Below are 22,674 nucleotides of genomic sequence, written 5' to 3' on the forward strand. Positions count from 1 at the left end.
ATTTAATTTTCATGTCCAAAGGATAATTTTCTGAAGCTTGGGTCTGGGAGTGGTATCCATAAATAGTTAGGTTTTCTACTTTCTGACTTTGTTATCAACCTAAGTTTCCACCATAAGGTGAATTTAACACCTACTGCTTTGAGCTTTAATTATCTTGACCGCTGTTTATCGGTTGCACCAGTTTAAGGCATTTAGAGGACATTCATCTAGTAGATAAGGCAGTGTATCTTTCAAGGAAGACCTCTAATTTCTAAATAAAAGATTTCCACCCTGGCACTTTGAAACATGATATTTGTTCGATGTAAGCTTCACCTCACAAGAAAAAACCAACAAGTAGATTTGTTCAGTTGCCGTCCCACGATTTTCTTTGCTGAGAAAGCGGGCAGCTTTGTGATATTGCTTACTAAAATCGAGATTGGTGCACTTGTGGTCTTCCAGGCACTGGATCAGCATTTTCTCTGTTCATTTTTATTACAAATACCATGTATGTTTGGGCCGAACCGTCTTGTCAGAATATTAGTTTTCACCATTCTCGTGTATGTGAGGCCTAGATCACCATTGTTTTCCTCAATTTTCTGTCCTTAGAGGAGTGTATTTCCTCTTAGGGGTTTTGTATAAAGGAAATTGGTGTCCCCAGGTCTCTGAGTGGAGTTTTTTTGGTCATGGAGCCCAGGGTTTGGGCAGAGGAAGTGGCAGCAGCTGACACTGGAAATGCAGGTGAGGTCATATGGTATTCTTTCAAGGAAAAGGCATTTTTCTTTCATCCTATAGGTGATAGGGAGCCACTAAAGGGTTTTTTCCAGCAGGGGAGCAATGCGATCATATTTAAGAATAGTCCCTCAGCAGACAGTGGGTTCAAAGACAACGTCTTGAGCGGTGGCTAAGTACGGAGGCCTCTGTAATGGTGTGGACCCAGCATGATGAGGTTGCTGCAGTTCGAAGGCTAGAAAAGAAGGGATGGAGTTGGGAGACAAACGTGTTACCTTGCCTGCCTTCCAGACGTGTGGGGACCCAGCCCTCAGGCAGTGGACCTTCTCCTCTGGGAGGAGCTGCTTCCGCTATGAAGGCAACTTAGAGCTCCGTTTCCGTGGTTGAACCTCCGTTTGGTCCTGCAGTCAGTTTTCCTTCTCGTGTACCCAGCTGCTCTCTACAACTTCCCTTTGCTCCCCTGCATGCATGTCTTGCATCAGCCAAGGGGGGAGAGGTCTGAAAGACCAGCTTTGTTTTTCTTCCAGCTTGTACTCTGAGCCCTGTTAGCCAACAGTATTGGCGCTGCCTCGTAGAGATGGCTGGTCCCAAGTGAAACAAATGCATTAGGAAATCCTACCGTCCGGCTGCATCTCCGCACCCTGGGCTGTGCCTCTGTCCATTTCCTCCTGGTTCCTTTCATCCAGTGGCTCTGTCTCATCAAACACGAGAGCGTTCAGTGTGTCTTGGGGTTTTCTGCTTCGTGAGGCACATCGCAGTTGGCTGGTGTAGAAGCAGTAGCCTTGAGTCACCCCTTCTCTTGGCTTTCTAGAGATGCACATCTTGCCCCCAGGGAATGTCAACGCAGAATTCTTTTTCCTCTCCAGGCATGTTAACTGCAGCAATCCTTTCCACAGACTGCGGAGGCTTCACCCAAGGAATTATCATGTGTGTGAAGGTGGTTTTTGTTTAAAAGGAAAGACAGTGGAGGTGTTTCTTTGAGCATTATCTGCTACCGAGTGAAAAGGAGTCTGCTTAAATTGGACTCTATAGAAGGATAGATATTGGTAATTCCTCTTAGGTGCTTGTGCCCCTGACATCAGAGCAGGAGTTAACTTTTAGTGTGAGGTCATCATTATTTGCACCACACCGGATGCTGGAGGAACAAATATTTTTAGCTGCCTTTGAGCACATTAAACATCCCGTCAGCCACAGGACCACCCTGGAGCTCCGCAGAGCCTGAGGGCAAGCCAGCTTCTCTACATGCATCCTGACCCCAAGTCTTACAGTAATTCAGGTCTGCAAGCTTCTTCCTAAGGAGCCGGTTGTCCTGGAGAAGTGACTTGCTTGTCAAGCCTCCCCGTGTGGTTGAACTGTGCGGTGGCCAGAATCCTCTGGGAGGCGTTTTTGGCCCATCTGCCTGTGAGTGTGACAGACATGTCCATCCGACAACTGGGTCACCTAATGAATAGAAATTCAGTTTACAAGGAGGGATTAAATATCTTCGTGTGGCCGGTGCCACCTCAAACTTCTTTAACAGAGCCAGGAGGAAAAAGGCGTTCAATGTTAAGAAAAGGCAAACAGGTTTCTGCTTTTAAGACTCAAGGTCACTTAAGCCAGGTGCCATGCCATGTGTGTGGGAGGTTTGGGGCCAGTGATCTCCCAGGCTTCAGATGGAAAGATTTCAACTTTAGGGGTCTTGTGACATGTGTTATCTCTGAAGCCTGAGTCGAAGGCCAATTTGCTTTCGGTAATCTCAATTGGCAAATATTTATTGAGTCCCCATGCAGTCTTAGAGGCCCGGGGAGCACACACAGGGCATTTGAGGCCCTGCCTTCTCCAAGTGTGCTCTGCTGAGGGGCAACAATTTAAAATAACACTGAGTGCTTCCCTGGTGACGCAGTGGTTGAGAATCCGCCTGACAATGCAGGGGACACGGGTTCAGGCCCTGGTCCGGGAAGATCCCACGTGCCGCAGAGCAACTAAACCTGTGAGCCGCAACTACTGAGCCTGTCCTCTAGAGCCCATGCGCCACAACTACTGAGCCTGCATGCCACAACTACTGAAGCCCGCATGCCTATAGCCCATGCTCCGCGACAAGAGAAGCCACCGCAATGAGAAGCCCGCGCACCACAACAAAGAGTAGCCCCCGCTCACCGCAACTAGAGAAAGCCCGCGCGCAGCAACAAAGACCCAACACAGCCCAAAAAATAAAATAAATAAAATTTAAAAATGTATATATATAAAAAATAAATAACACTGAGAGTTTGTCTTAAACTGTTCATAGGCTACAAAATCCAAAATAGTAGTTTGGAACGAGGGGACATGGAAGGACTGAAGAAGTCGGAGCCTGTTTTGTAGACAGGATTTGAGAGAAAGAACGACAGGGTCCCGCAGATGAGGTTCACAGGACAAAGCTTAATACAAGCAGGACAACAAACGAAACAGCCCAAGCAGTGTTTACTGAGCATGTACTATACGCCAGATACATGATTGTGGGGAGTTGGGGTGGACTGAAGGTGTAGGAGGTGCAGTCCTCGCGCTCAAAGGAGCTGACTGCATACTGTGGCTCAGTGACGCTGATGGTGGGGCTGTGGAGACCAGGGCTCCTGATACGGCCGGTTCACAAGCTTGGGAAAACACCCGAGGCCTGGACTGGGGAGAGCCTTGGAGACCCGTGTCACGCAGAATGGCCTCAGAGGGCGGAGCTAAGCTCTGGCCGTTCTAGTAGGAAACTCCAGCACACTCTTGGCACAGGGTGGTCACTCAGTGCCTGCGGGCCAGGCCACTAGGAAACCAGTCCCAGATTAAAGTCTCAGTTCTCAGAATGTGCCGATGTGGCGGCTCACACAGAGTGGGCGCCCATACCTCCCCGTCAGTTGTCCCTGACGCCTGGAGAACACGGACTCGGGTTGAGGACCCTTCAGCCTCTCCAGCCAGCGGCTGAAACCTGAGGGAAGACGTGCTGTGATGGGGCGCGGCCAGCATCCTCCTAGGAAGGTTGCAGTCCCAGTGACAGCTGGAACAGAAGGCTTTGAAGGGAATCTAATGAAAGCCTCTGTAGTGAGGGAAACATTTTTTGTCATTCCTATTAGGAAGAGACATTCCATTTGATTTTTAAAACTAGGACAATAATGAGTGTTGCCTTTTTCCAAACACAGATGTTGTTTAGAAGCTGACAGATTGCTGTATTTGTTTCTGGGCTCTCATGAGATACTGGTGGTAAAATATCAATTTACTGAAACCATTTAAGAAAAAAAATTATACATCTACTCGGCCTCCAATTCATGCGACTTGATCTCTTGGTAGGATTAGGTTGAATTGTAATACTAAAATGCTTACCGAAGAGCTAAGAAGCTGTGGAACTGGTCGACTTAGTGAATGATCCCTCTCCACATTCACGGTGTGATTTGCTGTTACCAAGTGCCAGGAATATAAAAAGAATGTGCTCATGTGGGTTTATCTGCATTTGTCATTAAGGCTCTGCTAAGCCTGTGAGCCCCAGACGCGGCTCACGGTGGGCTGTCGCCCTGGTCCACGAGCCTCGCAGGCCCTGCTCCTCGAGAGGTATGGTGCTGGCATCTGCGTGCGTCTGGGCTGTGGCAGGAAGCCCTGTGACAGCCTGCCCGCCACCACGAGCTCCTGGCTGCGGTGATGCCTCTCTGAGTGTGGCCGGGCCTGCAAACATCCAAGGGACCTTGACGGATCCTTGGGTAGTGATTTTGCCCAACACCCTAATACATCCCCAAGAAAGTCTTAAATGATTTGAATGTCTTGTAACTTTTCCAGTAAAGGGGCCTCACGGTGACTTTGTGACAACAGGAATGCCTGAGATGGTTCCAACCAGCACTGGGGGGCCCTGGAACTCAGACAGGTTTAGTGGGATGTAAGGAGGTCAGCCCGTGATAGGCACTTCGGCCTCTGAGCTATCTTCATGTTACTGAGTTAGGTTCTGTAGGCTTCCCTCGGGGGCATTTGTCTGTGATCAGCCCTTGACGTAATATGAGTTGTCAGGGTGCCCTAAGGAGGGGTAGGGCTAGAAATGTGGGTTCCAAGGAACAGGGGAGAGGGACGGGTAGTCGCTGAGATGTAAACCTGCACAGTGACTTGAACAAGCTCATGTCCTAATTTCTCATCATCCTGAATCCCTTCTCTCTCCTTTCTCAGCGGGCAGAGCTGACGTCTGATAAAGACATGTACCTTGACAACAGCTCCATTGAAGAAGCTTCAGGAGTGTATCCTATTGATGACGATGACTATGCTTCTGCATCAGGCTCGGGTAAGGCAGGCTACGTCCACGCTCACCTCTGTTCTCTGTGCTTGTGTAAGTGCGTGTGTGCGCACGCACACACACACACACGTGGAACTTACTTCAAGGAGACGGGCAGTATGCACGATGGTTAAGAGCATGCCCTGTGGAGTCACAGCATCTGGGTGTGAATTCTAGCTCCCCTCCACTTGAGCTGTGAGATCTTGGGAATGGATTTAACGTGGCTGAACCTCGGTTTCCTCATTTATAGAATGGAAGGTAATCATAGGCCCTCCCACATAGGTTTGTCGTGAGGCTTAAGGGGTTGACACATCTGTAGCTCTTAGAGTATGCTGCTTGGCATGTAGTCAGTGTTCTGTCAACATTAGCTTTTAATTTTATTATTAAGGCTTTCAGAGCGATGTCATGGAAACCACCCTTAAAGAGATCCCTGAGACACTGGTTTCACACAGCTGCCAACCCTACCTTAAAGATTATAGGTGAGACCAAGAAGAGTTATACTTTCTTACTCCTAGTGTATTGCTCAAACGCAGGAGGGAGAACGTAGTAGCCAGGTAAAATGATCGTACAGTGATATCCTCAACTCCAGTGGTGTATCAGTTATCTATCACCGCAGTAGTGACTCGTAACAAACCACCCCGAAGTGTAGTGGCTGAAAACAACAGTCATTTTATTGAGCTCATTACTCTGCAGGGTGGCAATTTAGGCTGGCCTGACTGGGCTCCCTCACATGTCAACGGTCAGTTGCAGGTTGGGTTTGCAGCTTTGCTGATCTCTGGATTCTGTCATATCTCTGGGGCAATGGGGCAGACTTGGCTCTGGTCATGCGGTCTCTCGTCCTCCAGAAGGCCAGCCATTTGTCCACAGGGAGGAGGCAGAGATCCCAAGACAGCAAGCAGGACTGAGCAAAACCTTTTGAAGCCAAGGCTTAAAACTGGCACAATTTCACTACCATGTCTGATGGGTCAGAGCCAGTTATACGGCCAGGCCGGAGTCCGCCTCTTAATGAAAAGAGCTGCAGGGCCACATTGCAGAGGATGTGGATGCAAGGGGGAATAAAGGATTTGGCCGATTTTGCGGTCTACCATACCTGGGAAATGTTTCACCTGTGCCAGGATGGGCCCCCAGGTAGCAGAGAAAGAAGAGCTTGTGCATATGTTAAGGATCCAGTCAGGAACTCAAAGTCAGCAGCGTGCTAGGCAAGTCTTATCCAGGATCTTCCTTGATCTGAGTGTTCATTTTATGTTCAACATTTGGTAAAAGTTACGCTGAATGTCGATGTCTCACAATCAGATCGGCCTGGGCTTCAGAATGACCCAGAGGAAATTAAAATGAGTTGTGTCTTTGGGAGAGCTCTAGCTACATAAGAGTGAGTGTTTTAGGTTGGGAAACAGCAAGACTGAGAAAGACAAGAGGGGTGGTGGCTGACCTAGTAACAATGAGCTTACAATGCAGTCCTCATGTAAAAATAGCCCTCATGTAAAAATAGTTATTCTGGGGAACGTGATATATAACGCACACGCGGGAAGAGTGTGAAAAGTTCTTCTCCAGAGTCCACAACTCTATTAATACCGTTCACTCATGGCGCTCTTCTTTTCCGTTAGCACCTCAAAAGTGCTTCGTAACTGTCTTCTTCCAAATGTCCCAGGAAATAATAAATATGGATACATTTTGGTCCCCATTTCACAGATCTTAGAATCTAAGAGTTGTTAGAGATCTGTGGAGGTTGTCCAAGTCATTTTGCTGACTTCTGCCAAGAGTGTCCCTAAGTTTAATATAAAGGACTCAGGTTCAGTCCTGCTCTCTGGCAGCACCTCCCCTCCCCCACTCCCCCCCATCCAGGTGAAAGGGGATTGGAGTGGGTCATTTGAAATCCTGAACCACTCATCAGACGGATCGAGCTGAGGCTTAAATGTGGGCCCACGTTGCTCCTGCCTTGGCTCCAGCCTTAGGCAGATCATTGCTACGAAGAAGGGTATCATTCTGGGGCTTCCCTGGTGGCACAGTGGTTAAGAATCCACCTGCCAATGCAGGGTACACAGGTTTGAGCCCTGGTCCGGTAAGATCCCACATACCGCAGAACAACTAAGCCTCTGCACCACAACTACTGAGCCTGCGCTCTAGAGCCCGTGAGCCACAGCTACTGAGCCCGTGTGCTGCAACTACTGAAGCCCGTGTGCCTAGAGCCCATGCTCCACAGCAAGAGAAGCCATCTCAATGAGAAGCCCTCATACTGCAATGAAGAGTAGCCCCCGCTCACCGCAACTAGAGAAAGCACGCGTGCAGCAACGAAAACCCAACACAGCCAAAAATAAAATAAATTTTAAAAATAAATAAATTATTTTTTTTAAAACAAAGAAGTATATCATTCTGGATTTTGGAAACCTCCTTGCATTGCACTGGGGATGTTGATTTTCAGCTTAAAGGTAATAGAAGCTGTAACTAAAATTTGTAAAGCCCTTACTGCGTGTCAGGCACTGTTCCTAGTCTTCTAATATCTCTGTAAAGAGAGATTGTATTATCTCCGTTTTTCACATGAAAAAACCTGAGGCTCAGGGAGATTGAATAACTTGCCTCAGATCACACTGTTGGAAAGAAATGGAGCTGGGATAGGGGCCAGGGAGTTGGGCTTGAGAATGTGTTCTCTTTCACTCCTTTGCTCTACTGCCTCCTTGTGTCTTAAAACTCTACTCCAGAATGAGGAGACCCTGCCTAGCTGATGCCCAGTCCCAGCTGGAGACTGGGATCCCCCAGGTTTTGGCCAGAGGGTTTCGTTCCCTCTGTCCTCACTCCCGTCATGCTATTCAGTGGAAGAGCAAAGAGACTGGAGGAAAATGGCCAGAGGCCTAGAGGGTGCTTCCCAGCTGAGAAGATGGTACCAGACTATATATGTGCACTCAGGGGTGGACATTGGCAGACATGAAAACTTCAACCATTCACTTAAATGTTTCATGGGCATTCACCGTGGACCAGACAGACACTAGGCCATGTTCTTGGGACACAGATGAAAAACTAGGTTCTTGTCCTCAAGGAACCAAGAGTCTGATGAGAAAAATGTAGACATGAGAAAAAAATAATTGTTATACCATGTCATGGGTATATAACATAAGAAGGTGCTATACAACAAAAATGTAAGAGTGAAGTGCAGAGTTCTGGTTAAAGGTGGCAGATTGAACACACATACCTTTCAATACGCAACTAAACCAACAATAAAGGAATTGGGCCTAAACTCACAAGGACAAACAAAACAGTACAGGAGACAAAGGCCATAATGTTTTGAAAGCTGAGAAGCAGATGGGCTAGTAGTAACAGACTTGGCAGACGTGAGAAAGCTGAGTTAGCCAGTAGTGGGGGTGGGGAGAGCCAAGAGGCAACCACTTTACACAGTAGAATCCCCATAGGGCCCCAGAATTCATGACATTAGATGGAGCGTGAAAATGGTACTAAACTCGGGATGATTGGTTGAAAGTCTGTTCAAGATGCAGGTATATTCCCTAATTCCTTCCCACCATAACGCAGCAAAGGGGCTGATGCTCCCAACCTCAGGAGAAAACTGGAGGTATATCATCTGGGGAAGATAAAACAGAGGGTCTTTGGACTGGGAGTGTACCAGGCACAGATGGGACAAGGGACACCACACTGAAAACAGGAAATACAAGGTCTTAGATTAAGAGTTATTTAATGCGGAGATATTCCCAGTTGTCTTCTCCCAGTCAGTTCCTGGAACACTGACGGGCTGGCCTTTACCCTCTCCAGGAAATTGGACCAACTCAAAGGAAACAACTACAAGACACTGGCATTGGCAATTTCTCCAACAAAACACACAAGTCTATCTAACTGATGATGCTAACATTTGACAGCGCTCTCCTGTGTGCTCAGAACTTCTAGTCAGCTTCTCAGCCTTTCCTTCTTAAATATGAGAAGACAACCAAGGCTCCCCAGACATTTACAGGAGAACTTGTAACTTCTGAAAGATGGAGACCTTCCCACACCCCCAAATTGGAAGAGAACAGAAACTCACAGTAAGAAGAGAACTTACAGAAAAACTTATTACGGTTGGAGAGATAAGGCTCTTTAACATTGAAACAAGAAGAGGATACTTTGAAAAAGGAACATTCTGAGAGTGCAAGAGTCCTTGGAGGGTGGAACAGTCATCTAAGAGATAAAAAAACTCATTAGGAGATGAGATAATATGCAGATATTTATTCAATTCTTTCCACAACTATTTAATAATGACCCATAATACGGGGGAACAGACACCATTCTAGGTGCTAGGAACACTTCAGTAAATACAATCTAATGATGCTTTCTCTGGTGGTGGAATAATTTTATTTATTCCTTCCTGTATTTCTGTTTCCCAATATCATCTATGAAAAATGTATTTTTTAAAAACATGTATTCTTTTTATAAGTAGAAGAAAATGTTATTTTTTAAAAAAGAAGAGACTTAGTGAACAGTGGAAACATAGAGAAAGAAACAGTTCCACGATGGATGGAAAGGGGATGACACTGATTCTGGGCGTAAAAGTGTAAGCAGGAGTTTCCCAGGTGGAAACGAGCTTTGGGCTCTGGGCTAGGATGTCTCAGGCAAAGCGGACTGAAAGGGGGTCCCCAGATTTCTGGTTTGGGCAGGAGGGTCAATCTTTTTAATAAAGATAATAAATGCAGTGGAAGAGCCCCTGAGGTGGGTGACTCACCTGTCTCTAATTTAAGAAGCGCCAACTTGAGGGAATTTTCTACTTTACAAAATCTCTTCTCTCACAACAAATTCTCTGCACTCCTAATTTGGCAGTTCGTATTTGTAACTCTTGTGAACCAAGGGAGTCTTGAAAGCCCTTAATTGAAAATTTTTCATTTCTCATTGAATTTTGTTTGTAAGAAGCAAATCAATCATATGTATAAAACTTTGATGGAAAATCGGGGAGACTGATATGAAAGAGCAGTGTACTTGGAGCCATCATTATTACTGACTTACATTTATGTAACATTTTATGTATACAGAACGCTTTCAAATATACATATTATGTTTGCACCTCTGAGACTTAGTTGTTGTTATCCCCATTTTACAGGTGAAGAAACTGACTCAAGCGTTATTTGCCCAAGGTCACAGAGATAATAAATGCCAGAATCGGTACTAAGTGTGTTTAATGCCAAATCCAATATTTATTCCAATAGACCCTCACCATTTCTTCTCTGTATAATGAGTGTACGTGCCAGAGGCAGTCGATATATCAAAATATTTTTAAAATGAGCCTTGTTCATAGCTTTGCACTATTTCCAGTATCTCACCTCTTGCTTTTTGAACCGCTTGTTATTGTAACATGCTTCTGTGAGGAACTGGGGGCTATTCATCCTTTGTTCCTGTCCGAGGAAGCAGGTTAGTTCGAGTTACAAACTTTGAGGTTTTTTTTCAGTTGTTACAAATTTGACGCATGGTCAGCTTAAAAAGAATGTTATAAGAAAAGAATGTTATAGTCTGAAGTCCGGGAGGCTAATTCCTCCATCTCTGTGTTTCTTTCTCAAGATTGCCTAGGGGCAGGACAGGAATAAAGATGCAGAGGTAGGGGATGGACTTGAGGACACGGGGAGGGGGAAGGGGAAGCTGGGACGAAGTGAGAGAGTGGCATGGACATATATACACTACCAAATGTAGAATAGATAGCTAGTGGGAAGCAGCCACATAGCACAGGGAGATCGGCTCGGTGCTTTGTGACCACCTAGAGGGGTGGGATAGAGAGAATGGGAGGGAGATGCAAGAGGGAGGAGATATGGGGATATATGTATATGTATAGCTGATTCACTTTGTTATACAGCAGAAACCAACACACCATTGTAAAGCAATTATACTCCAATAAAGATGTTAAAAAAAAAAGAATGTTATATTTGACTGTGAGAAATTCTCAAATTCTTCTGATAAAAAAGCAAAACAAACAAACAAAAAAACATAGTGCCCAGCTGGCAGTCAGTGGTCAGTCCTTACTGCACAAAACCTGGGTCAGAGTCTGGAAGTGTTGGGACTCTGTTAGGTACTTGGCGGACAATCCCTTGGCCATATAGAGCTTCAGTCTTGTAGGGGAAACTTCAGTCAATCATTACACAAACAAATGCATCATTACAAACTTTTGATAAATGCAGTCTTAGGGTAAGAAAGGTGGTGTTAGAAAACCATTTAACGAAGACTCTAATCTAATATGGAAGGGAGGCCTTCTCCAAGGAATGACATTTGTGCTGAGGTCTGGAGGTGAGATAGGAATTAACTAAGCAAAGGCTTCTGGCTGAAGATTGGGGACCACAGCTGGAGCACAGGGGACAGCAGGGAAAATGATGCTGTAGGAAGCTGGAAAGGTAGGCCAGGGCTGGACCACACAAGGCTAGGTTGAGGCATTTTATATTCACCTTGAAATCAGTGGAGTGCCATTGTAATAGCTTTAAACAGGAGGATGATGTGGTCACAGCCAGCTTGTGGACAGTGGACTGAAAGGGAGCTGTTAGGAAGAAGGTAGGTACAGTGACTGATAGGAAGATTACAGTGGTTTGGATGAGGGCGGTGGCCCTGGAACCATAGAAAGGTGTAAGAGTGGAGACGTAACAAAAAGGTAAAATCCACAGAACTGGGTGATGGATTCAATGTGGTGGTAAGGAGGAGGGGAGGGGGCCAGAGCTGTGATTTATAGGAATGGAGGGTTCCATTCACTGCAAGATAATGTGGGGAGAAGGCCAGGTTTGTAGAGGGGAGAGGCAAGGAGATCATGAGTTCTATTTTTTTTTTAATTTTTTTACATTTACAATGTTGTGTTAATTTCTGCTGTACAGCAAAGTGATTCAGTGTATAATTAGATATATACACACTCACACACACATTCTTTTTCAATATGCTTTTCAATAGTTTATCACAAGATATTGAATATAGCTCCCTGTGCTATACAGTAGGACTTTGTTGTTTATCCATTCTCTATATAATAGTTTGCATCTGCTAATCCCAAACTCCCAGTCCTTCCCTCCCCAACCCCCCCGTCCCTTGGCAACCACAAGTCTGTTCTGTGAGTTGTATTTTGAACATGATAGAGATGTATATAGTACCTTTGAGTCATTCAAGTGAAAGTGCCAAGTAGGCCAGTGGATATGTAGGTCTACATTTCAGAGGAGTGGTAGAAGCTAACGATGTCAACTTAGGTTTCCTTTGTCTTTAGATGGTAATTGAAGCCTTGGGTGAGAGAGAAAGTGTGGAGTAAGAAGCAGCCTAGGGCTCAACCTTAAGGAACTCTTCATATTTTGTGTCCAGGTAGAAGAGAATGAGCCTGAAAAGGAGACTTAGAAATAGCCAGAGAGGGGAGGGGAGAAAGCCAGGAAGTCAAAGCCACAGAAACCCAAAGGTAGTATATCAAGAAGGAGGTGAGAATTGACAAGCGTCCAATGGCGCTAGGAGGTTCAATTAGATGAGGACTCTGGAAAATGCCACTGGGTATGGAACGTGGAGGGGAATGGTGACCTTAACAAAACAGTACCAGTAGTGTGGTGACAGGGAATACCTGACTAGGGGGAGTAGAGCACAGAGTGGAGTAGATGGTGAGGGAAGAGGCCGGTGAGTCTGCACACCACCATTAGAAAAATCTGGTTGTAAAAAGGGGAGAGAGGGCAGCAGCTCACACAGATAAAGGGTCAGTGTTCCTTTTTTGTTGTTGTTATGTTTTAAAATGGAAAATGTAGCACCTTTCGGCATAGAAGGGAAGAAATCTCTTGAGTAGGACAGACTGAACTGGAAGTAAAAGAAGGGCTACTTGAGAGCATTCAGGATAATAATAATATAGAAAAAATGCCAGTCTCCCCACAGATCCACCTTGAAATCACTCTTCACTGCTATGAAGACTGCAGGAAGGTTTGTGCTAAGCTCTCGAGGAGCGGGTATTTTGAAAGAACATGGCTCTGTCATCGTCAACCTTAGACAATGTTGTCTGATACTGTAGAAATCTGTGTCCTGATTCATGTGCTTAGCTCATCTTTGCTTATTTTGCCAGGAGCTGATGAGGACGGAGAGAGTCCAGAGCTGACCACATCTCGACCCCTTCCAAAGATTCCGTTCACTATTGCTGCTCCGAGAGTGGAAACCACGACTCTGAACAAGATACAGAATAAGATCCCCGCTCAGACAAAGGTGTGTTTTGTTTTCCATTGCATTCTCAGGTTATTGTAAATGTGCATTTTTTAAAAAATTGTACAGACTGTGCCTTTTTTTGTTCGTTTGTTTGGTTTTTTTTTTGGTGGTACGCGGGCCTTTCACCGCTGTGGCCTCTCTCGTTGCGGAGCACAGGCTCCGGATGCTCAGGCTCAGTGGCCATGGCTCACGGGCCCAGCCGCTCCGCAGCATGTGGGATCTTTCCGGACCGGGGCACGAACCTGTGTCCCCTGCATTGGCAGGCGGACTCTCAACCACTGCGCCACCAGGGAAGCCCCAGACTGCCTTTTGAGAGGTGCCCTTTAAAACTGTGTAAGGACAAATGGTCTTTTCATTGTATCGTAAATGGCTCTCCCTTACTCTTTATGATCGTTTTGACATTTGCCCACCTACTGCTTTTTTTGTTGTTGCTGTTAGATAGACTTTATTTTTCAGAGCAGGTTTAGGTTCACAGGAAATTGAGTGGGAAGTACGGAGAGTTCCCATAGACTCCCACACATGCACAGCCTCCTCCCATCAACATCCGGTGCCAGAGGAGTACACTTCTTACAACTGATGAACCTACACTGACAGGTCATAGTCTCCCAGGGTCCAGAGTTTTATCTTAGGGTTCACTCATAGTGATGTACATCCTGTCAGTTCTGACAAATATATAATGGGCATGTGCCCACCATTATTGTAGCCTACAGAATAGTTTCACTGTCCTACAATGCTCTGTACCCTACATATTCATCCCTCCTGCCCCAGCCCCTAGAAACCACTCATCTTTTTCCTGCCTCCATAGTTATGCCTTTCCAAAATGTTGCATAGTCAGAATCATGCAGTATGTAGCCTTTTCAGATGGGCTTCTCTCACTTAGTAACATGCATGTACGGGGCTTCCACGTCTGTTCATGGCTTGATAGCTAATTCTCCCTAGTACTTTTATCACCCAGGCGTAGCTTATAAACGAATCTTTTTTACAGGGTACTCCTTCTTAAGGAACTCGTAGCCCAGTTAAGAAGCAAAACCTTTTCAGTTTATTTGCCTTATGCTAAGAAAATTTGTTTTTATTTCGTAAAGAATGTGTTCTGAGTTAAAACCACTGTGAACTTTTAGATCTGCTGAAACAGGTTATGGACTAACGAGGCTCCGGGTACTAGTCGCAATAAGTGTTTTCCCAGAGTTTTTTCAGGCCCACCTTCAGTGGTATGTAAACCCTGACGTCTTCCAATGCTAATGATGAATGCGGGTACATCCCTATATTCATTCTGAGAGCTGACTTACTAAGAAATAAGGTCTTTGGCCTTAGAACAGAGCAAAGCTGCTAGTTAATGGAAACTGTGACACCAATGATTTTGGCCTTAGTAGCGTGCCGCTGCAACTAGCTGACGACCCACTACTAGGTAAGCTGTTTAAGTTGGAAAATGCAAGTTAAAGTCTGAAGAAGGCCTAGGTTTCAAATCCTAGGTCTGGTCAAGTTTCTTAGCTTCTCTGAGCACATTCCTGATGGATCCTTGAGAAGGTTGAATGTGAGGGCATGCGGCATGGCACCTGAGAGCCAGTGAGCATTTTGTAAGCCTTCATTGAATTTGGTTAGAGCAGGAGAGACCGAGGCAGTTGACCAGGTGAGCCTGTGGAGTGACAGCAGCAGGAGGCTTTGCAGGCGGCCTGGGGGTAGCACGCTGCTTATGAGAACTTGGAAACACAAGTGCCCCCTCTTGGAGCTCACCCGTCTGCTGGTTAGAAACGAGGTGCAGCTAAGCTTTAGCAGCAGAAGGGCTGTGGAAGGCTGTGTCACGAAGGTAGGGACGGGCCTTCTCCCGAGTAAGGAGCACCCCTCTGCAGGCCGGAACGCACGCAGGCTTCCTGCCCATTGACGCTCCTCCCCTTCCCAGAGTGCAGTTGTTCTTCCCCTCGCCCACCGTCCTCCCGGTGCCTGGGCACAGGGTGGTGAGGGACAGGCTGGATGGGTTTCTGTAGATGTGGAGCAGTCAGGTCAGGCCTCTCCAGACTGGAGTGCTGTTTGTCGGATGGAGAAGGGCTCGTTGCCGTTAGCAGTACACTGACTTCACAGGCCAGGCAATAGGAAAGGAGGGAGAAGCTCTGAGCACTGAGGCAGACACACCTGGCTCTGTGCACGGTAGCTGCTCCAGAAATGGATTCGGTTCAGTGAGTGAAAGGAAGAAGGGAGAAGAGGGGCGATGAAACGTAACAGGTGCAGCTGAGGGTAGGTCATCCAGTGTGGCTGCTGAAAGATGCATCTGGCTTTGTTTATTTGACCACTTGTCATAACTGAATCCTTTGAAGTCAAGAACCGTTAGGAACCGTTAGGACTCACTAGCGTGAGACAAGAAATTCAGTTTTGGCTTTTCATGGTGGAGTTTATCCTAAGCAAAACCTAGTTTGACATAGAGCTCTCTGGTCAGTTGACAACAATGAATTGAAAATTGGTTTAAGTTTTTAAGAATTGGTTTTAAGGAAGTAATTGTGTCAGATTAAAATAAAGAAGACAGATGTTTGGCAGATGAGCTCAGAAATTAAGGACCCCCAAATCTTTTAATGTATTCCTGGTATCATTTGTGTTCGATGTAGTAATAATAAAAATTCATCCTTGGGCTTCCCTGGTGGCGCAGTGGTTGAGAGTCCGCCTGCCGATGCAGGGGACATGGGTTCATGCCCCGGTCCGGGAAGATCCCACATGCCGCGGAGTGGCTGGGCCCGTGAGCCATGGCCGCTGAGCCTGCGCGTCCGGAGCCTGTGCTCCGCAGTGGGAGAGGCCACAACAGCGAGAGGCCCACGTACCGCAAAAAAAAAAAAAAAATTCATCCATTTGTGGGAGATTTACTGAGTGCTACTCATTGTGTCAAACACTTTTCAAGGTACTTATCATGATAATACTGATAATGAATAATATTAATACTGGTGATTAAATCTTCTATTTTGTCGTTACATGGCACAGCTAAATTAAACGTTGCCTCTATGATACCATTAAAGTAGACTTTGCTTTTGAATGGGCACCACTGTGGCATTAATGTCACTGTTATAGATATTCTGTCTAGTTTGTTATAAATTTATGTGACCGAATACAAAGAACACAGTTGTTTGTTCAAGCAGAGCATTGCTCGTCGTCTTTACTTCCGTCACATTTCCATGGCATCCAAACAACCAGACACGGATGTGACAGATCTTTAATTGGCTTAATGTAATTATCTCTGCTGCCTTTTCGTACTTTCACTTTGTACATCTATACAGGAGTTAAGGTATTTCAGGTTAGTTCTATACTATTGGAAGAATTCTTATTAGTCAAGCTCTTACTTTCCTACAATAAAACTTTTAAATTTAAAGAGCGAATGTTCCAGCCAGAGCACCTGGAAGTTTGTACACTGGTGGACCATTCCTGTGAGTCCGTGGTGGCCCCAGTTCTGTGGAGACCTCCTGTTCCCACACCCGCAGAGCCCCTGAAAATGCAAGCTCCTTCCTGGCTACTGGATCAGAAGCTGAGTCAGAGGGAATGTCAACTCTCTCAAATGATTTTAGGGACTGAAAAAACCTGAGGGGACTCATGTGATCTGTCATAATAATGGGACAAAGATGATACGGATGAGTTAAATTCAGTCTCTGATATCACAATCGCTACTTATTCTCCCCTCATTCGCCACCAGAACTTGCTTTCCTCTTTCCCTAGTCACAAACCTGAGTATTAACCTATTTTTCTCTTCCCTTTCCTAACCCTTCCCTGACTGCTAACGCGTAGTGAAAAGGCTCCTAGATTAGAACCCAGATAATTCATTCTCTCATCTGTCAAGTTGTCTGTCCTTCTACCAGGTATCCGAACAGCGATGGGCTTTCTATGAGAAGAGTGTACTTTAGACTTGCAGGATACTCAGGGACCTGAGAGTGCCATTCATTGGACAGATATAGAAAATGAAGTCCAGGAAAGTGGTAGGACTTGATCAGGACCACATAGGAGCTACTTGCAGAACCCAGGCCCCCTGAAGCTCTTTGTAATCCAGGGTTTGGTGAAGGTGTTGTAAGAGTGAATAAAAAGAGGGGAGCATTACAGATGAAGCCTGGGGGCTGCTCCCCACGGAGCGGTAGCAGGCAGAGCCCTGGGAGAACACTTGGAGAGAGTGCCAACAAGGAAGCTGTCATCACAGTGCCCTGTGTGGCAAAAAGATGATAAAGGAGTGAGGAGAATTGGGGCAGTGCTGTTGGGTTGGAGCAGCCAGAGGGGGATGGTGGCCTAAAGTCAGAAGGGTGATGAGAAAGAGATCTTACGAAATGTCGACTAAAACAACCTAACCGTGTCATTAGGATGATTATGAACTCACTAACTATCCATTTTGCCTATACATGTGATGGGTGTTATACAAAACCATGAACAACGTGGGTCCACCATAGGACTCACCCACTGTCTGCACACCACACAAAGCGATTATTGCAATTCTTTCCTAAACTCAGTGTTTGCAAAGAACGAACTTGGGAATGTGCTCATCTACTATTTCTTCTTTCCAGCCCATTAAAAGAAAATCTTCATAATCTTTTTCTCTTTCCCCAGTCACCTGAAGAAATTGATAAGGAAAAAGTTCACCTCTCTGACTCAGAAAGGAAAATGGACCCAGCTGAAGAGGCTACAAATGTGTACACTGAGAAGCACTCAGACAATCTGTTTAAACGAACAGAAGTCCTGGCAGGTGAGTAGCCCAGTGGGGATCAGGTGGCAGGTCCTTAAATAGGCCTGTGTTTGCCTAAGTGATATTCAGAGGTATCGGCAAAGCTTGCTGGATGTTACCTTAGTGCTGAAAACCATGTTGAGCACCTGTCTCATTCCAGAGGGAGAGGCAAGAGTTAGGCAAAAGTTGTCTTTATTTTCTGTCAGCTCCCTCAGCCTACCCCCTCGGCCAGCCTTTTGGGCGGGGTGCGGAGAGGCAAGAAGAAGAAAGTTAAGGCCTGAGTGGGTCCGGAACAATGGGGCGTCGGGGGTGGCAGAATATGAAAATCAATCAGTCTTGATCCAAGTCATTCATCATCCTGATTTCAAAACAAATTTAAGAGAAGGAAAGGTTCTTTATGGAGAGGGCCCAAGGTATTAAAGCCCAAGGTATTAAAGGATGTTGTCTCTAATCGTAACTTACTGATGAAAGTATTAACATTTGATTTTAAAGGGGAAGATGTGCAAGATTTTAGAACACTTAATCCTTTTAAAAATTTTTATCTTATTAAAGTATACATTTACGTTTACAATGCTGTGTTAGTTTCTGGTGTACAGCAAAGCGATTCAGTTATACGTGTATATAATAGTTCGCACCTGCTAATCCGAAACTCCCAGTCCATCCCCCGCCCCCGACTCCCCGCCCCCCTTGGCAACCACAAATCTGTTCTCTATGTCTGTACAACACTTGATCCCTGAAAGAGGATAGTCCCAAATCCAAGACTAGAAAGGAAATTTGCATGCTTTTTTCATATTTATTTTCCTTTACAGAATTTAAGTCGATTATATCATGTTTTGTGTTTTCATTGAAAAAAGCAATTAGAAGATTAGACTACAGAATGTGAATATCGAAAAGATTCAAGAATTTTAAAGTATGGAATTAGTTGAGGTCACAGCCAGATATTTCTTATTGAGGCTTTTGGGGGATATTATTAATATTAATCAAAGAAAGTATTATACCTCCTGAGGAATGTCAGACTTGCATAATTACCTGGTTGCTGCATTGAATCCAGTTTTGGGGTTTTTAAATTAAGCTTTTTAGGAAAGTGTAGATAGATTGGGCTTGACAAAGCTAATTTCTGCCACCCTTGAATCTCTTCTAAGAGTAATCTTCCTTCTGGTGTGTTTCAGCTGTCATTGCTGGCGGGGTTATCGGCTTTCTCTTTGCAATTTTCCTTATCCTGCTGTTGGTGTATCGCATGAGAAAGAAGGATGAAGGAAGTTACGACCTTGGAGAACGCAAACCATCCAGTGCTGCTTACCAGAAAGCACCTACTAAGGAGTTTTATGCGTGAAAACTCCCATTTAGTGTCTCTATTTATGAGATCACTGAACTTTTAAAAATAAAGCTTTTGCATAGAATAATGAAGATCTTTGTTTTTTTGTTTTTTTTCATTAAAGAGCCATTCTGGCACTTTAATGATAAAATCCCATTGTATTTAAAACTTTTCATGTATTTCTTTAGAACAACATAAAATTCAAAGTTAACATCTGCAGTGTTCTGTGAATAGCAGTGGCAAAATATTATGTTATAAAAACCCTCAATGTTCATGGAATCGGTTTAAACTTTTATGTGCAAATATGAAAAGATTGTTTTTACCCTACGGTTTGAAGATGAAAGCTGTTTCATTTGAGTCTGCATGTCTCAGATTGACCTTACCAAGTTCGTCTTACTTTGTTAATTTATCTGTTGCTCCCCTCTCCTCTGCTCGCCCCTCTTGTCCCCTTGAAAACGAAACAAAACTCTATGCCTTTTGTAGCTGTTACGGTGCAGTTTGTCTTTGGATATTTCAGATAATGGTAATTTAGTGTATATGTGATTTTCAAATATATCAACTTTAACCTCCACTTTGTATAAATTTTTAAGTGTCGGACTATCCGTTTTACACTTGCTTTGTTTTTCATTACCTGTAGCTTCAGGCAGATTTGCAACAGCAAATTAATGTGTAAAATTGGATTATCACCGCAAAACTGTTTAGTCATGTCTGTCTAATCAGATCTTCTTTTGGGAGGATTTGAGTTACTGACAAGCCTCAGCAAACCCAAAGATGATAACAGTATTTTGAGAAGTTGCTGCAGATTCCTTTGGCCACTGTATTTGTTAATTTCTTGCAATTTGAAGGTACGAGTAGGGACTTAAGGAAAAAAATCAGTTTTTGTTCTTAAAAATGCATTTAAGTTGTAAACATCTTTTTAAGCCTTTGAAGTGCCTATGATTCTATGTAACTCTTCGCAGACTGGTGTTAATGAGTATATATAACAGTTAAAAAAAAAAGTTGGTATTTTATAAGAACAGACAATTATAATGGTAACTTTTGTAGTCTTACGAATAGACGTAAATTGTAATTTGAGAACATAAAAACTACTGAATAAATCATGTGGCCTAATATTGAAAATGTCACTGTTATAAATTTTGTACATTTTCGGTCAAATGTACACCTCCCCTTTGCTAACGACCGTCTGCTCTCAAGGATGTTGTGGGTTTGATTTCTGAGTGTTCCACAGTGTCTGTAAATCAAACACCAAAGAGCTCAGTGATGAGGCTGTTTGTCACCAGATTCACTTGTGAACTGGCCAGAGGAAATCTGAATGTATCATCCTGTGTATGTTTGAATGTAGATATCGAAAGGCCGCCAGAGAGGGAATTGTGACTTTTGCAACCTTTATGGAGATAGCTGATGGCAATATTGAGACGAATGCCTGCTCTTGCAAATAACTCTTAGGACCATAAATTCCCAAGGACTAAAGGGGGCTTTCCTGGCATCGGTGTCTATGGTTTAGTCCTGTAGATTGTTTTACCTTCGAAACCGCTCCAAATCTCTCCTGAAGCTTAACCGAAGAGGTAATAGATGGAATACCATAGTTCACACTGTAGGGAAGAAGAGTCAGGCAGGGAGGCTCTGTGCATTCAAAGGAGGGCCTCCCTGCTTAGGAATGCAATTGCCAGAAAGCAGCGATGCCTGAGGAAGAGCTGGAAATATGAGAGTACCCTGCCTGGGGACTGCCTTCTAACTGAACATTTCCTTTTTCTATTTTGCCACCAATTTTGTTTTAAACTGTGAATGGCCAAAGTAGGAAGACAGCAAAAACAGCCACCTTTCCAACATGTAATTTACTTTTAATGAAGTATGAATCCTTCATTTAGAGAACATTCCCCGGAATTGCCACAGAACTCATTAAAAAAAATTTTTTTTTAATGCAGCACTCGGAACAGTGTTTACGTCAATTCTTAATGGCCTTAATTCTCAAATTCCTGTCCAGTCACTTGCACAATCAGTCCACTTTGAAGTGATTAAAAGGAAGTGATAGCACCTTCAACTGCACAAAGTCCCTCGGTTACGGAGGTTAAGAATGTAGTGGGTATACCTCTAACTGTGCAAAGCATAGCGAAATTCAGTTCGTAGAATAACAACTGCTTGGAATATCCATGCCAGGAAAAGGAGATTTCTGGCAAATATTTTGTCACTGCTGTAAAGCAAAATATTTGTTAAAGTGCCAAAATAAAGTCTGTCGTGCTGAAAGTAAGAAATCATTGTATAGACTGACATCCAGTTTTCTTCAACTGTACATTTTCTGCTTAGTTATTTTATTTTTAAGATGCAGTAAATAGTACTATAAGAAGTGTTAGTGATGATTACCAAGTTCAGGAAAATTTTGGTAAAATAGAAATATTAAAGCCAATGCGAAAATTTCCTGTTTCCTTAACCACATCTAAATGACTTCCTGCATGTGAATGAATATGGCTTTGTTTGAGAGACCTGCAATATTCAAACTGTCCCATTTTCAGCATGTGGGGGAAATGGTATGAGCTCATTTTTTTAAAAAGTTTCACCTGCAAGTGCCTAGTACCTGAACTTCCGGATTAGGACCTGGTTAATAACATTGAATTTCGTCTGGACAAGATTGCAGAAGTTGCCATCTATTAACATTAAAAGTTGATAGTTTCAGATCAAATGTTTAGTGAATTGATATTTGCTCTCTTTTTTTGGCAAGTTAGACAAAATGCACTTGCTTACTGAGGATGTAGCCCGTTTGTCTAGGGTCTAAGAGACTAAGCTAAATAAGTAGAACATAATTAATTTCTGGCTGCCCTAAAGAACCAAAGGGTGCTAGTTCCTGAAAGAACAGATGCGGTGATAACTTCGTAGTTTTTAAGAGTGTATTTCTTCAATATCTCAGACATTTTGAAACCTGAAGGAAAAATTTTAAGTGAGGAGCAAAAATATAAAACCTAAAACTATTGCAGGGTTAATTTTATCATCAGGATCTTCTTTACAGCTCTATTATAATCATATAATGGAATGCTAGAAAAAAAATGTTTTAAAATCTATTTGGTTTAAAAAGGCAATGACGTTAAACAAAACAATCTCTAACTTGAATTTTACGTTCTAAGCCTCTGGCAGAAAATAGTGAGACCCTAAGAGGTTTCCAGATAAGGGGAATCAAGCCAGCTGATACATGGAGTTGTCTGAATTAAGTAATCACTAAGGTTTTCTTCAATGCCAGTATTTTATGACCAGAGTGAAATTGGAGGTGTGGTCATTTCTGGGGAATTAGATTTAGCTGGCATAGAAAACTGTAAAAAAGATAGGACAACTGTCTGCCAAGTAACATTGGTAAAATAGTATCAAAGTGAATTTTGTTCCACTCTGTCTCCTAACTCTGGGCGGCTTCACTCTCATGATTTATGGTTCCAAGATTTCATTCCTTTTCGCTTATCTGCTGCACGCGGTCTTTAGCAGAGCTTTTTCTGACTAAGGAATCATGGTGACTTTGGGAAACTTGGTTTCCTGTGAATTGAGAAGGGTGTAACCCAAGCAACTGTCCTAACGGGTAAATAGCAGAGTGAAGCT

The 22,674-nt window shown here is 44.1% G+C and overlaps 1 protein-coding gene across 1 annotated transcript in view; it reads left to right on the top strand.

Annotated features, from left to right (window-relative positions):
* SDC2 (syndecan 2) overlaps positions 1–21,715 on the top strand; it is a 122,160-nt gene extending 100,445 nt beyond the window's left edge. Inside the window, exons 2-5 of the mRNA XM_059994939.1 lie at positions 4,855–4,966; positions 12,972–13,108; positions 17,669–17,804; positions 18,953–21,715. Coding sequence (XP_059850922.1) covers positions 4,855–4,966; positions 12,972–13,108; positions 17,669–17,804; positions 18,953–19,116 — 549 coding nt within the window. The 3' untranslated portion in view covers positions 19,117–21,715. The remainder of the gene's footprint in view (positions 1–4,854; positions 4,967–12,971; positions 13,109–17,668; positions 17,805–18,952) is intronic.
* Positions 21,716–22,674: the final 959 nt, after the last annotated feature.

This window comes from Delphinus delphis, chromosome 17, assembly GCF_949987515.2.
Source record: "Delphinus delphis chromosome 17, mDelDel1.2, whole genome shotgun sequence".
Classification (NCBI taxonomy): domain Eukaryota; kingdom Metazoa; phylum Chordata; class Mammalia; order Artiodactyla; family Delphinidae; genus Delphinus; species Delphinus delphis.